Genomic DNA, 15,699 nt, shown 5'->3' with positions numbered 1-15,699 from the left:
CTCGGGCCTCGACTAGCCAGCCCAGGAGGGACGCCCCAGCAGCTGCTTGGTCTCAACCTTTGCAGCCCTCCCGTAGGGGAGCAGCATCAGCCCCGGCCCCCTTTAGGCCTTCCTACGCGGCAGCCAGGAGAGGACGTTCAGGCCGTTCCTCCAGAAGGAGATAGGGGGAGAGGCCCCCTACTCCTGCCCAAGCCTCAGGTGGGGGGATGCCTCAGACATTTTTGGCAAGCATGGAAGTACCACGGGGCGGAACCGTGGGCAGTAACAGTTCTGAAAGAAGGGTACAGGTTACTCTTCCTAGCAGATCTCCCTCCTCTAATACCAGATCTTCGGGGGGAGTGGTTAGCTCCCAAGGACCCCTTGAAGAGGACAGCTCTGCAAGAGGAAGTCTCAGCAATGCTGGCGAAGGGAGCGATGGAAACGGTACAGGTACCAAGTCCAGGGTTCTACAGCAGGCTCTTCCTGGTGGAGAAGGCAATAGGAGGTTGGAGGCCGGTCATAGAACTCTCAGCCCTCAACAAGTTTGTGTGCAAGATGAACACCCCGAAGTCGGTCCTGGCGTCCTTGTGGGAAGGGGACTTCATGATGTCCATAGACCTCAAGGACGCATACTTCCAAATCCCAGTCCACCCCTCCAGCAGGAAGTACCTACAGGTGAAATGGGGTGCCCAGGCATTACAGTTCAAGACCCTCTGCTTAGGACTGTCCACAGCACCTCAAGTCTTCACGAGGGTCTTCACAACAGTCTCAGTTTGGGCACACAAACAGGGCATCCGCCTGATTCGTTACCTGGACGACTGGTTGCTACTTTCATCCTCAGAGGAAGTACTGAGGGAACAAGGCGCGAAGCTACTGCGGTTCTGCAAGGTTCTGGGCATCACCATCAGCCTGGAGAAGTCTCATCTGATACCCTCCACCAGGATGACCTACCTCGGGATGGTCCTAGATTCCCGTTTGGTGAGGGTCTTCCCGTCAGAGGAGAGGCTGGACAACTTGGACCAGATCCTCCACCCCTTCATATCGGGACAGCCCAGGAGGGCGAAGGACTGGCAGAGGTTAATAGGCCACCTCGTATCGTTGGAGAAGCTGGTCCCCCAGGGGAGGTTCAAACTCAGGAACGTCCAATGGAATCTGAAAGAGCTCTGGAACCAGAGGGATTCCCCCCACAAGGTGGTTCCGGTTCTCCCGGAAACGAAGGAAGCCCTGGAATGGTGGATCAGCCGATCGAACACCCTCAAGGGAATGCCCTTCGCAGCCGAACCCCCAGAAATGCTCCTGTTCACAGACGCTTCCAAGGAGGGGTGGGGTGCCCATCTCCTCGGAAGGTCAGCAAGAGGCAGTTGGACGGACGTAGAGAAGGCTCAACACATAAACGTCTTAGAAATGAGGGCAGTTCGAAGGGCGGGCCTGCAGTTCGTCAATCTACTCCGGGGAAACACCGTGGCACTGATGTGCGACAACGCCACGGTGGTGGCTTACATAAAGAAGCAGGGAGGACTGAAATCGAGGGAGTTGTGCGACCTCACGTTGGAACTTCTGGATTGGGCCGAGTCAGAGCAGATCACAATCTCAGCAAGGTTCATTCCAGGAAAGAGGAACGTCCTGGCCGACGGCCTCAGCCGGATGGGACAAGTGGTAGGGACCTAGTGGTCCCTGCACCCAGAGGTGGCCAAGATCATCATCCAGAAATGGGGTTCGCCAGTGATGGATCTCTTTGCAACAAGACTGAATGCACAGCTCCCCGTGTTCTGTTCTCCTGTGCCAGACCCAAAAGCGGCGTTAGAGGATGCCTTCCAACATCCTTGGGACAATCTAGACGTATACGCCTTCCCCCTTTCTCGCTGCTCAGACAAGTGCTCAACAGGGTAAGGAGGGCCCACAACCTGAAGATGTCTTTGGTAGCGCCCTGGTGGCCGGAGAGAGAGTGGTTCGCGGACCTAAAGGAACTAGCGTGCCTCCCATCTTGGCCCCTCCCGGAAAGGCCAGACCTTCTCCGGCAGCGCCTCTTCCAAAGGCTCCACGAGAATCCTCGGTCCCTCCGCCTTCACGCGTGGAGGTTATCGAGTGTCTCCTGAGGAAGGAAGGCTATTCGGCAAGAACGGCAGAAAGGATGTCTGGGTATCTGAGGCGTTCATCGGCAGCGGTATACCAGGCAAAGTGGGCCACCTTTACTAAGTGGTGCTCCTCCAGGAACATCAGGCCACTGAAGGCCTCCATTCCGGAGATTGCAGACTTCCTGGTCTATCTCAGGGACGTAGTCAGTATGTCTATTCCAGCCATCAAGGGAGTCCGTGCAGCTTTAGGCCAAGTTTTCCTCCTGAAGGGCATCGACCTGGGGGCTTCTAGGCATATCTCGATGCTCATCAAGAGTTTCGAACAAGCATGCCCCCTTCAAGCCGTCAGAGTACCACAGTGGGATGTAGCTAGGGTCTTGAAGATGTTATCTGAACCCCCGTTCGAGCCCCCTGAAAGACATCGTAGACAGGGATCTCACCCTCAAGACTGTTTTTCTGCTGGCGTTGGCCTCGGCAAAAAGGGTAGGTGAGATTCACGGACTGTCTTACGAGGTCTCACACTCGAAGGGTTGGCGGGAGGCTTCCTTCAAGTTCGTCCCTTCCTTTGTAGCTAAGACCCAGAATCCAGCTGTATGGGATCCCAGGTTTGAGGGCTTCTCAATACCAGCAATTCCTTGTTCGGAGAGCACGAAGGACTTAAAGCTGTGCCCTGTCAGAGCCGTAAGGAAATACCTGGAGAGGACGGCGAGACTACGCCCTGGTATCAAAAGCCTTTTCGTCCTCACAGGCTCAGTGAAAAAGCCGGTCTCTAAGAACACTATCTCCTTCTGGCTGAGGCAGGTGATTATCAGAGCCTACAGTAGTGCGGGTGTTCCACTGCCGGGTAAACCCAGGCCCCACGACATTAGGGGTCTAAGTACCTCTTTAGCATTCGAGAAGAATATGGCAGTGGGTCAGATCCTGAGAGCGGGCACCTGGGCTAACCAGTCAACCTTCACGGCTCACTATCTAAAGGAATGTTCGAGGAAGTCCCTAGACGGGTTCTCAATAGGAACCGTCATCTCCGCGCTCCAAACGATTTAACGGCATAGCCCCAGAAACAACTGCGGGTAGTAAGACCAAGAAACACAGGTTCGTTTCCCTAAAACCCCCTTGTTCTTTCTTCCCCCTTCTTCCGATCGAAGATGGACTCGGGTAGCCCCCTGAGCTAGCTCTCAAGACACAGGATCATCGAAAGGACATGTATCCGAAGAATTCTTGCACAGGTGAGTTACTTAGACACTAACATGAGCTCTTTGTGTAGTTTTCTCCTATGTTTTGTTTTCTGATCAGTACTGAACCTAGCCTCCTATCTAGGTTCCACTCATCCTGCTTAGTTAGATCTCTATGTCTAGAAGGCCACTCTCACCTCCTAAAGTGTAAGTCTCCTAAGAAAGTAGTTCGAGGTAAGTACTCCGTGTTGGAACAAATCACAAATTTTAAGTAATTTGTATTTTTCCTAACAGTACTTACCTCGAACTACTTTCGGGTAATGGCCCTTCCTTCCTTCCTCGAGTGCCTTATGACCTATTAGGTAACTAAGCTACCAAGAACTTACTGGAGGGCGAGACCCGAGCTAGCATGCTCCCTGACCCGGGGTTAGCCTCAGGGCACGTATCAATCCGCCAGAGGTTAACCCTCACAGAAAACGGAAGTAGGGTAAACTACACAAAACTCTGGTCGGATGGGAGGAGATCCTAGGTACTCTTAAGAAAGTAGTTCGAGGTAAGTATTGTTAGGAAAAATACAATTGTTCCGTAACCGAAATACAAACCACGCTATTTACATTGGGTTTACCTTTTAGCGTAGCTGAAATGATGAGCCAATAGTTTTTAACGAGGGTTAATTACCCCCGCGCTAGTTAGCGGGGGGTAGGGGAAGGGTAGCTTGCTACCCCTCCCCCCCACACACCGGTGATTTGCTTCACTTCACTTTTGGCTCCGGCGATGAACAGACGTGTCTGTCCATCGTCCTCGTTGACAGCCTTTAATCTTTTTTCTGCTTTTTCTCTACAGCGTGTGTGTGTGTTTGAAGTTGACCACCTTTTTTATTGATGCGTACGTGCCCTGGAATTGCCGGCCGCCCTTGTGGTACCTTTATGTCGGCCACGGATACGGATCCTCACACCCTTTGCCTGCAGTGTCGAGGCCGACGGTGTGACCAGGAAAATATGTGTAGTGAGTGCAGGGAGTGGTCTGCCTCCCAGTGGGAGAGGTTTGGCCGCCGGCGTAAGAAGAAGTCCAAGAGAGACCGTTCTCCTTCTGGGGTTGCCTTGAAGGAGGAAGGTTCTCGGGACTCTTCTTTCGTCGCCCAAACCTCCTCCGAAGCTCCCCCTCGTTCGGCTCCTAAGGAGAGTCGGCCTAGTGGTAGCACAGGCCCTAGTTCTGTTTCCCGACCTTAGGTGGGGGGGAGAGGGCGTCGCCTCCCATAGCGGGGCGGTTCCCCCTCCTCCTCCGGGGGAGGTTATTGATAATTCACTGTCTAATGATGATCTTTTACAGATTTGGGCTTCCCTGGGGCTTAAGGGCTTGCCCTCCAGGGTTGCCCTGATTGACCTTGTCCAGTTGGGGGCCGCCGTTAAGCAGTCGCCGGTGATAGCAGAGGTAGACCCTCTGTCTATCGTCGACGTCGTGGTGGCAGAGGCCTCCGACGGGGCGGGGCAATCCTCTGCAGGTGCAGTTGAGGATGTTGGTGCTGACGGCTCTCCTCCCCCTTCCGTACATCCTTCGAAGGGGGAAGGGAGTCCTTCGGGCTCGTCTGCTGTCCAGCTTCCCTCTAAGGGGAGTGCCTTGACTGAGACTCCCCTTCGGAGGACTGATGGTCCTGATGATCTTCCTCGTGGCCGCCTTCGCCGTAAGACTCACCGTCCGCTGCGTCGCAAGGGCCTCCCATCCCCTTATAAGGGTGTTAAGAGGCGCTTTTTTGGATCTTCTTCTTCCGAAGGGGACTCTCCTTGTCGTATTCAGCCTACACCTCCAGCTTCTTTAGACCTCTCTGAGGATCGATCTCCTACTCCTGCTAGAACTTCACCTTCTGGGGACCTCGTCACCCGACGGGCAACGGTCCCTTCGGGGCAAAGGGATTCTTCCCTTTCACGTGCAGCGTTAGCGCACAGGCGCTCTCCTGCTCGTCAGCGCTCTCCTGCTCGTCAATGCTCTCCTGCTCGTCAGCGCTCACCTGTTCGCCGGCGCTCTCCTGATGTTCGCCCTCCTTCTCGCCAGCACTCTCCTGAGGACATCCTTCAACCTGTGGTTCCTGAAGAGCGCTCAGCGCGCCAGCGTTCCCCTGCTCGCCCTTCTGCAGTGTTAGCGCACAGGCGCTCTCCTGCTCGTCAGCGCTCTTCTGATCGTCAGCGCTCTCCTGTTCGTCAGCGCTCTTCTGAGGATCATCGCCCTCTTGCTCGCCAGCGCTCCCCTGTGGTCTCTGAATATCCTGCAGTCCCTGTTGAGCACCCTGCGCGCCATCAGTCTCCTGAGCGCTCTCGCGATCCTCAGCTTGTTCCTGCTCAACATCGCCCGCGTTCTCCAGCACGTGTTTCTAAAGCACATGTTCACCCACGCGCCTACGCTCTTCCTGTTCCTGTTCGTGAACGCGCCGCGCCAACTGTTCCTTCACAGGATTTCACGCGTTGCCCTCTTGCTCGCCAGCGATCACCTGCTCGCCAGCGTTCGCAGACGATTCTACAATCGCCTGCTCGTCAGCGTTCTCCTACGCATCAGCGATCACCTGAACATCGGCGATCTCCGGATCGCCTGCGTGACTTACCTCCTGCGCGCACGCGGTCTCCAACGCGTCGTCGCCCAGAGATTCTGGAAGGACATGGTTCGCCCTCTGATAGCTCGCCCTCGCGCGATCGTTCGCCTGCGCGTCCTACACGCTATCGCTCGCCAACGCGTCATCATGCGACAACGCGCCATCGCTCGCCTGCGCACCAGCGTTCGCCAGCGCACCACCGATCGCCTGCTCGCAATCGCTCTCCTTCGCGCTACAGGTCTCCTGACCAACGTTGCCAGCGATCTTTGGAGCGTTCTCACTCGCCCACGTGGCAACGCGTTCCCTCGCCATCGCGCCAACGCATTCGTTCGCCGGCTCGCCCATGCGCTCGTTCGCCTGTACGCCCTCGCGCCCGCACGATCACTCGCCCGCGCGACCGTTCGCGTTGAATTCCTCAGCCAGTGATAGCAGCAGGAACGCGTGTTCCCAGACAGCGCTCTGGATCGCCTCCATCTAAACGCAGGACTGTTGTGCAGGACAAGGAAGACACTTCAGAGAGGTCAGTGTGTCTTTCTTCCCCTCCTTCTTTTCAGGCAGGTCCAGTGGTGTCCACTCCGAAGGATCGCCCGATCCCTTTCCCTCCAGCGAGGATTTCGGACTCTGTGTCCTTGGAACAACAGACTTGGTTTGGTCCTCTGATGCGGGCGTTAGTGAGGGTAATGAAACCAGCACTCGCCGATCAGGGCAACAAACCAACGGCTGCCTCTCCTACGCTGAAGAGAAAGAGAGGAGTGGACTTCGTGGTGACTTCCCCCAGGGCGAAGTTGGTTCCTAAGAGGTCTGTCGGGAAGGCCCCTTCTCCTGCTCGAGCGTTTTCTCCTTCTCCCGTGGACGAGGCTTTTCCGTCCTCGGATGAGTCCAGTGAAGCGATACTCTTCCCCTCAGCACCAAGGGGGGAGCCTTCTCTTCATGGAGGAGAATCGTCTTGTGCGGAAGGGACTCTTCGAACCTCTTTGTTGTGATCCTGTATCCCTCCCAGGAGGGAAGACCATCCCGAAATCATCTTCGAGGATTCGCCAGGAACCCACGGCTCCCCGGGGGAACGTCCACGCTTCATCCCAGGAAGAGATTCCGGGGACAGGAGACTTAGCTGCCAGCCCGCAAGGAGATCAGCAGGAATCTGAACATGCTTTCTGGCAGGTCCTGAGCCTGATGAGGCAACTCAACGGGCTCATGGACCCCGTGATCGCCCCCCGAGAAGGCAAGGACACTTTCTTGGACGAAGTGTTCGACGTTCGGAAGGCCCCTAAGTCCAGTGCGGCTCTGCCCTGGTCTCAGGGTCTGAAGAGTGCCAGAGCCAGGGCCAACGCCCAGCTCGCGATTCTTGCCTCCTCCAGTCGTTCCTCTGCCGGTAACAAACTCATCCCTCCTCCTCGTCTTCAGCAGAGGAGGTATTTTGAGATCTTGGGTGAGTCCAGTCTCGCTCTTCCTCTCCATCACTCCGTGGAGGAGCTGGCGAAGGGAGTTCCCCTTGAGAAGCTCTCTGCCCGGCAGGTGTCGTTCTCGGCGTCGGAGATCCTGAGCAATGAGAAGGTCGCGAAGTGTGCCATGCAGGCCACTTCGTGGTTGGATTTTTGGCAAGGAACTCTGGGCATCCTATTGCGCTCCGAGGACTTGTCTAAGGAGACCAATAGGAAGGCCCTGGAGACCTTCTTACTCTCGGGCACCCGCTCCATCGAGTTCTTGCCGCACCAGGTCACCATCCTGTGGGCCAACTCGGTGTTGAAGCGGCGCGATGCGGTGACCGAGAGATTCCATCCGAAGGTCCTCGCCGTGGATGTGTGTAGGCTCAGACATGCTTCCCTTCTTGGGGAGAATCTGTTCGAGCCACAGGACATGGAGCGAACGGCTGAGAGGTGGAGGAAATCTAGCACGGACTCCCTCCTCCATAGGGCCCTTACAGCTCGGCCCTATAATCCTCCAGCTCCGCCGCAACAGCAGCAGCAGCCTCGTAAGGCTCCGAAGCAGGCACCGGGAGTTAAGAAAGTGGTGTCTAAGCCCCAGCCCTTTCCAGCCAAGGTCAAGAGGGGCGGCAAGTCCTCCAGGGGAGGCAAGACTCCTAGGGGTAGCGGCCGCGGCCGCAAATCCTGGGGGTGGCAGTCCCCCTGCGTGTCCACCTGTGGGGGGATGCCTTCAGCGTTACGTCCGCAGGTGGCAGCAACACGGGGCCGATGCTTGGACGGTCTCAGTGATCGGCCAAGGTTATCGCGTCCCTTTCACAACATCTCAACCTCCCCTGACAGTGAATCCAGTGTCGTTGAGCTCCTATGCCACGGGGTCGGCAAAGGGGCTGGACCTTCGGGCCGAAGTCGAGATCTTGCTAAAGAAGGGTGCTCTCCAGGAGGTCGTCGACGGCTCCCCTGGCTTCTTCAGTCGACTCTCTCTTGTAAAGAAGGCGTCTGGAGGCTGGAGACCTGTCATCGACCTCTCAGCTCTGAACGGGTTTGTCAAGCAAACCTGGTTCAGCATGGAGACAGCGGACACGGTCAGACTTGCGGTGAGACCACAAGATTTCATGTGCACACTGGATCTAAAGGACGCGTACTTCCTGATCCCAATCCATCCGTCTTCCAGGAAGTACCTGAGATTCTGCCTAGACGACAAGTTCTACCAGTTCAAGGTGCTATGTTTCGGTCTCTCCACAGCTCCTCAGGTGTTCACCAGAGTGTTCACCCTGATTTCATCTTGGGCGCACAGGAACGGCATTCGTCTCCTTCATTATCTGGACGATTGGCTGATCCTAGCAGACTCGGAGTCGACCCTTCTTCGGCACCGAGACAGGCTTCTAGGTCTTTGCCAGGATCTGGGGATCGTGGTAAACCTCGAGAAGTCCTCTCTGCAGCCGTCCTAACGACTGGTTTATCTAGGCATGCTGATAGACACCAATCTCCACAAAGCCTTTCCATCAGACGACCGGATAGCAAAGCTGAGGAGGGTGGCGGAACCCTTCCTCAGGCAAGAAGAGCTCCCCGCCCAGTCGTGGTTGCGTCTCTTAGGTCACCTGTCCTCCCTGGCTCGTCTGGTTCCAAACAGCCGCCTCAGGATGAGATCCCTACAGTGGCGGCTCAAGTCCCGGTGGAATCAAGGATCCGATTCTCTGGACATTCTGATCCCGATGGGATCTTTGAAACGGACGGACTTGCGGTGGTAGCAGGTCGACGAGAACCTGCGGAAGGAAGTGAGTCTTCTCTTCCTCCCCCCGGAATTGACTCTGTTTTCGGACGCGTCAAAAGAAGGGTGGGGGGCGCACGTTCTGAACCAGAGGGCCTCAGGCCTTTGGTCAGAATCAGAAAAGTGCCTGCACATCAACCTGCTAGAGTTGAAGGCCGTCTTTCTGGCTCTTCAGCAGTTCCAACGGACCCTGGCGGGTCACTCCGTGGTGGTGATGAGCGACAACACCACGGTAGTGGCTTATATCAACAAGCAGGGAGGCACTTTTTCGCAGCAGCTATCCCATCGTGCAGTAGAGATTCTGAGGTGGACCGAAGTCCACTCGATAACACTATCAGCTCGCTTCATTCCTGGCAAGAGGAATGTGCCCGCCGACAGTCTGAGCAGGGCCTCGCAGATAGTGAGTACCGAGTGGTCTTTGGATCCTCAGATAGCCAACAAAGTCCTGACTTTGTGGGGTTCCTCGACTGTGGACCTGTTCGCGACAGCGTTGAACTTCAAGCTGCCTCTGTACTGCTCCCCAGTCCCGGACCCCAAGGCACTCTGGCAAGATGCTTTCCAGCAACGGTGGGACAACATCGACGTGTACGCCTTCCCACCATTTTGTCTGATGAGAAGGGTGCTCAACAGGACCAGACTATCGGTCAACTGTTCGATGACTCTGGTAGCTCCGCTATGGCATCACGCGGAATGGTTCCCGGACCTTCTGCAGCTCCTGACGGAGCTCCCGAGGGAACTTCCTCCACGACACGAGCTTCTCCGACAACCCCACTCCGACGTCCCTCACAAGGCCGTGGCCTCGCTTCAGCTTCACGCCTGGAGACTATCCAGCGTCTCCTCATGGAGAGAGGCTTTTCGCAGCAGGTTGCGGAGAGAATGTCTCGGCACCTGCGAAGGTCCTCTGAGGGAGTCTACCAGGCGAAGTGGAGAGTCTTTTGTGGTTGGTGTCATGGGAGGGGTATCTCTCCACTCGATGCCACTATTCCAGCAATAGCGGACTTCCTCGTTTATCTGCGGGAGGAAATGCGCCTTTCTGTCTCGGCAGTGAAAGGCTATCGCTCAGCCTTAAGCTTGGCCTTCAGGCTGAAAGGCGTGGATATTTCTTCCTCGCTAGAACTCTCTCTACTCATACGTAGCTATGAGCTTACCTGCCCCCAGTCGGAAGTGAGACCTCCTCCTTGGAACGTGGTTCGGGTCCTCAGGGCTCTTAAGAGACCTCCCTTCGAACCATTACGCCAGGCCTCCGATCGCCACCTTTCTTGGAAGACGGCTTTCCTACTCGCTTTGGCTTCGGTCAAGCGGGTTAGTGAACTTCATGGTCTCTCGTACGACATTGCCCATTCAAGGGGATGGGGGGAGGTAACGTTCAGGTTCGTCCCTGAGTTTGTAGCCAAGACTCAGAATCCTGGAGTGCCGGATCCTCAGTTTGACTCTTTCAGGATCGCGAGTCTCCGTTCTGTAACAAGCGACCCAGACCAGCTGCTACTATGTCCAGTGAGGTGTCTGAGGCACTACTTGAAGAGAACGGCTGCAGCCCGTCCTCAAGTGCGAGCTTTGTTTGTGAGCACAGGCAGGACTAAGAGGAGGGTCACCAGGAACACCATATCAGCTTGGATTCGAAGGGTTATCCACCATGCCTTGAATCCAGACCCTCCTCCGTCACGTCGCCCTAGGGCACACGATGTCAGGGGTGTTGCTACGTCCCTGGCCTTCAAGAGAAACTTCTCTGTGACACAGGTACTTCAAGCTGGGGTCTGGAAGCGTCAGACGACCTTCACAGCCCACTACCTGCAAGACGTGACCCACAGGAGCCTCGATACGTTTTCTATCGGCCCTGTGGTGGCTGCACAACAGCTGGTCTAACCTCAGGCTTCTTTATGGACAAGTAGCAGTAGGTTGAGGGCGTTGTTACCCGGTCTTAGTCTGTGTGAATGAAAGAGTATGACTGACCCTTACTTCTTTCTTCATTCTCCCCTCTCTTGGGGAAGCAGCATCCTGGTCCTCGCATAGCTGACCTCGACCTCTGCAGGTAACCCATGCTTCTTTGTGCTCCTAGTATTAAGCTTAATACTGTTGCGTCCCCCATACCTTGATGAGGGGGTATTGGGAACGTCCTATCCTAGATTCCTATCTAAAGGTCTCAAGGTCAACTTCATAGGACGAGTCACACTGTCCTCCACACACTACAGTACTTATGTAGGCCACTCGTTCCTAGCAGTGCTAGGGACTTGTGAGGTGCAGGGGCTCCTTTTCTCAAGTGCTGCTCACTGAGGGATTGAGCCCCCGGGCAAAGCCGAAGTCAGTAAGGCTGGGGACTTTCCACCCTTCCTAAGGGGTAAGTCACCCAATGTAAATAGCGGGGTTTGTATTTCGGTTACGGAACAAATGACAAATTCGAAGATAATTTGTATTTTTCCTAACCATACAAACCTTAGCTATTTACACATATGTGCCCGCCATCCCTGGCCCCCAAGTCAAGTCCTACCTCTAAGTGAAGTGAAGCAAATCACCGGTGTGTGGGGGGGGGAGGGGTAGCAAGCTACCCTTCCCCTACCCCCCGCTAACTAGCGCCGGGGTAATTAACCCTCGTTGAAAACTATTGGCTCGTCATTTCAGCTACGCTAAAATGTAAACCCAATGTAAATAGCTAAGGTTTGTATGGTTAGGAAAAATACAAATTATCTTCGAATTTGTCATATTACTTAAAATTTGTGATATTTGTTTTTATAATAACCTGATGTTCATAATACATGCCCACCCTCCTCCCCACTGACTAGTCATGTCAGAGGATAGAGATTTAGTTTCGACTTAGAGACTGAAAATTCAAAGCCTTTACGGTATGTCCAAGGTGAAATTATTGCCATTAATTGCCATATTGTGTCAATACTATGTTAAAGGCCTAAGCACATCTAAAAGAAACTAAGCAGGTTATTTTTATTTTTTGGGGTTAACGTTGACATAAACGAGTCTTCAAGAGAGGAGCATTATGAACATCAGGCAAGTATTGAAATAAATTTTATAAATAAAATGATCGTTTTATATGATCTTCATCCACTATATACTGTAGTTGATCAAGATGGTCTCATAACTATATTGAAAAATTTTGTTACTTTGAAAACAAGATGGAAATATTTTTAAGATTTATAATGGAATATAAACAAAGATTATTAGGTATTGCCTAAATTGAAACTACAGTACATCAATGCTTAAAATAGGAATTATATGCAATGATAATTAACTGAGGGATGCTGTCAAGGTTCAATTATTATTTATATTCCTGAGTTTTTATTTCATAACAGATTTTGTGGTTTGTCAGAAAGCAAGACCTCTTAAGCATCTGATAAATTTGCAGGCTACTATACAATTGTAAAATAAGAAATGAATGACCTAAGGAGATGCCTAAGATGCAAGGCTCTTACATACCTGGATGCCTGATTGCATCTTCTTATTTCAAAATATAGTGCTCAGGATTTGCAAAACTCTTGAATTGGGCAGTGACATAATTTGTCTTTATATTACTATGAAAATATTAATTAGTGAATAATGCCTATTTAGTAAACCTTGGAATGCATACTCAGACTTCGCAGTTTCCTTGTTTGGTCAATCTATTTCAATAAATTTGAAAAATTTAATTGGTAGATGTCATATCATGTAACCATGTTTGAGTTGTTAATGAGGTCTATCATATTTTCTTCAGGAATCTTGGTGTGCTTTGCTCGACCAACTTTTATGAAGAAGGGTGCTAATCGAACTGAGCCTTCTACTCCTCGTTCTTTGTCGGCTTTAGGGGCATATATCACAAATTTCCTGCCACAGATGTCAACTACAGTTCCCACTTCTCCCAAATACAATTATATGTTCCCTGGCGTTGGTCATAGTCCATCAGGCGAGCAGAATATTTCAATTTCCAACTATTATTACCAAGATACGGTAATACTTTTTTTTTATCATGTATTAATTTTTCTGATGTTTATGGTTTAATTGTACTACTACAATTACAGCTATTTAGAAGAAAAGATTTTAAATTTTTTTCAAAAAACTATAATTGAAAACTTGCTGTATTTATGCTGAAAATATCATAAATAGCTTATTTTTCAAATTATTGTTTGATTTGAGTATACTCAAAAATCTGACAAAAGACTATTATAAGTTTATTATAATTTTTAATCTTTTAAATTTATTTCAGAGAATGAAAAGTAGGCGAAATAGAAATGAAGATGAAAACACTCGTTCTTTTAAGGCTGGAAATGTCATGATTTATAATGTTAAATCCCTCATGCCCTTCTCTAGGGAACTTGGTGCTGCCTATGTGTAAGTATATCTGAAGAGGTTTTTTCATGCCAATTCTATACATGAATAGTTTGAAATTCTGGCTTTGAAGCTAAGAGCCTTGCAGGATAATAGAGAGGAGGTTGAAAGCTCTCTTCATTATCCCAATTTTTTTTAGGGTAAGGAAATATAGCATCTCTGGTGAATATAGTATTTGATTACACACAGCCTATTATAGTTTACACTGTATTAGGGAAAACTTATCAAAATTAGGCCCCATTCTTAGCGAGGGCTAGGTATCAGAGATAGACGTGAAGTCGCCTAACTTTTGTGCTCTAGGGTGGGATAACTCCTAACCTATCCTAATAATTAGCTGCCATTCCCTACGCTGGGATAATTAACACACTAAGTTCTGCCTAATATTGTTTTTACTTGGTTTCTATCACAGTATATTTGTTCCCATCTATTATTGTTGTATAATACTCGCTGATGCTGTGGTGTATATAACTGTAATACTGTACAGTATACTAATATCACTACAGAAAAGCTTAACTGTACTGTAAGTGTTCGCTGTTTTCATTAGGACGACTTGATCCACTGCACACTTAGCCTACATTTACAACAAATAACTTTACTGTAATTCTTTACTGTACAATATGTATACAATTTAAGGTTAACTAAGTGTGCATATTTCATACAACGACCATTAATCATTTTCATACAAAGTTCTACGCAGCAATCTTGAAACATGATGCAATTCCTGATGGTCGTCTTTTGCACAGTAATCTATCTACAGTAGCCCGGTAAACGGATTTTGAGCGAAGCGAAAAATCTATTTTTGGGTGAGATAGCCATGGCGTCCTGATGGAAGGTTCCTTTTTGGTAGCTTCCTTGGGTATAATACTACTAAGATATTCCCATAGAATTTAACCACAGGTTATCACAGAATTCTAACTTCTGGAGCGAGTATCTCAAAGGTTTCCCTTTAAGACATCGTAAATCAACAGGGGACGCATGTCTAAACGCGCCACATAGCTATCTTCACCCCGAACAGAGTTAATGCTTCAGTGTGTAAGGGTAGAGAATAGCTGGGAGCCGTTCCACAGCCAATCTCACTCGTGGCTACTACTGATACTCGAGACGTAAACAAACGGGCGCCATTGCTCAAATGACGTCACGCCCGTCTTCATCCTGAAGCCAGTTGCTTGCCCAACACCATGATACAGTAGAACAGGGTGGGATCTAAAACTGGACGAAGTAGCAGGGAGGGTCCATCAGGACGCCATGGCTATCTCACCCAAAAATAGATTTTTCGCTTCGCTCAAAATCCGTTTTTTGGGCTCAAGCCATGGCGTCCTGATGGAAGAATACCAGAGAATCAATGTATCGTGGTAGATTTTCCCCTAATAGTAAGTGCCAAGGCATTGACAAAGCAGCATAGCAATCTTTAATAAGGAACCATAGGGAAGAAGCATCCTGCCCCCCTTGGCAGGGAAGTTCCCATGGGCCATGCCGACGTCAAAGTGGTATTGAAGGGCTATTCATCCTGATAGAAGAACTTGAAGAACTTGGAGATGAAGCCGAATGTTTGGTATTTGTATAGGAACATTCTGAAAATTAGACCAGTGGTGGTTGGGCACTGTGTATTTGAGAGTGGTGGTTCATCTCCCTGGTAATAAAAGTAAGTATTCGTGTTGGAACCTTACATAATCAGAGTGAATATAAATTAAGAGTTAGCATCTTAATTTCTTCATAACCATAAGGAAAAGGGGGAATAATAAAACTATGACAGGCATGTATTTCATAGTAAGTAGGAGCTGATATAGACGCACAGGTAATAAAATAGAGATTTTATTTCACAATGCAGAAATTAAATAATTTACAGCAATAAGTAAAGTTCATTTACAGTAATTATAATGTACATAGTAATAAAGACTTGCTCTTGAATCTGAAAAGGAATTTCAAGTTTATTAGTAGGCACTCGTTCTCGAGGAACGCAAGTCTTTGATTAAAAAACACGTCATGCTCAAGGCATGCGGCACTTGTGTGACAACTATGACATTTCACCTGGGATAAGAACAGTTATAAAAGCACTAAGTGTTTTCGACATCACTATGAATCGCTCGAGGGTCAACATAGGCACCCGAAGAGTTAGAGTCCCAAGTAACTCACTGTTCTACGCAGAGTTAGGTGCAGGTTTCATGACACTACCTGCGGCTACCACAAAATGTTTGACTTCGTGCACTTGTTTCGCATAATGTTTAAAGAAAACTCGCGAGGACTTCCAACCCGTGAAGTTTTTAAGGCTTTCAAAGTCCATGCTCTGAAAGAAATTCAGAGATGATGCCACTTTTCTAGGATCATGACCAGCGGGTGTACTGTTAGGATCCGCTCTGCGAATGAAGTAGGTGATTTTCGCTCTTAATTGTTT

General features: G+C 50.6%; 1 protein-coding gene across 7 annotated transcripts in view; it reads left to right on the top strand.

Annotated features, from left to right (window-relative positions):
• Positions 1-15,699, top strand: part of Wdr59 (WD repeat domain 59) — a 312,153-nt gene that overhangs the window by 154,399 nt on the left and 142,055 nt on the right. For all 7 annotated transcript variants that reach the window (XR_011039436.1, XM_068346284.1, XM_068346280.1 and 4 more), the window contains exons 15-16: positions 12,697-12,929; positions 13,186-13,310. Coding sequence is in view for 6 of the 7 variants with exons in the window: in XM_068346284.1 (XP_068202385.1) it covers positions 12,697-12,929; positions 13,186-13,310 (358 nt within the window). In the remaining variant the exon portion in view is untranslated. The remainder of the gene's footprint in view (positions 1-12,696; positions 12,930-13,185; positions 13,311-15,699) is intronic.

The sequence above is a fragment of the Palaemon carinicauda genome, chromosome 22, assembly GCF_036898095.1.
Source record: "Palaemon carinicauda isolate YSFRI2023 chromosome 22, ASM3689809v2, whole genome shotgun sequence".
NCBI lineage: Eukaryota > Metazoa > Arthropoda > Malacostraca > Decapoda > Palaemonidae > Palaemon > Palaemon carinicauda.
The sequence above is the reverse complement of the archived record's forward strand: the minus strand, read 5'-3'. Positions and strand labels throughout refer to the sequence as shown.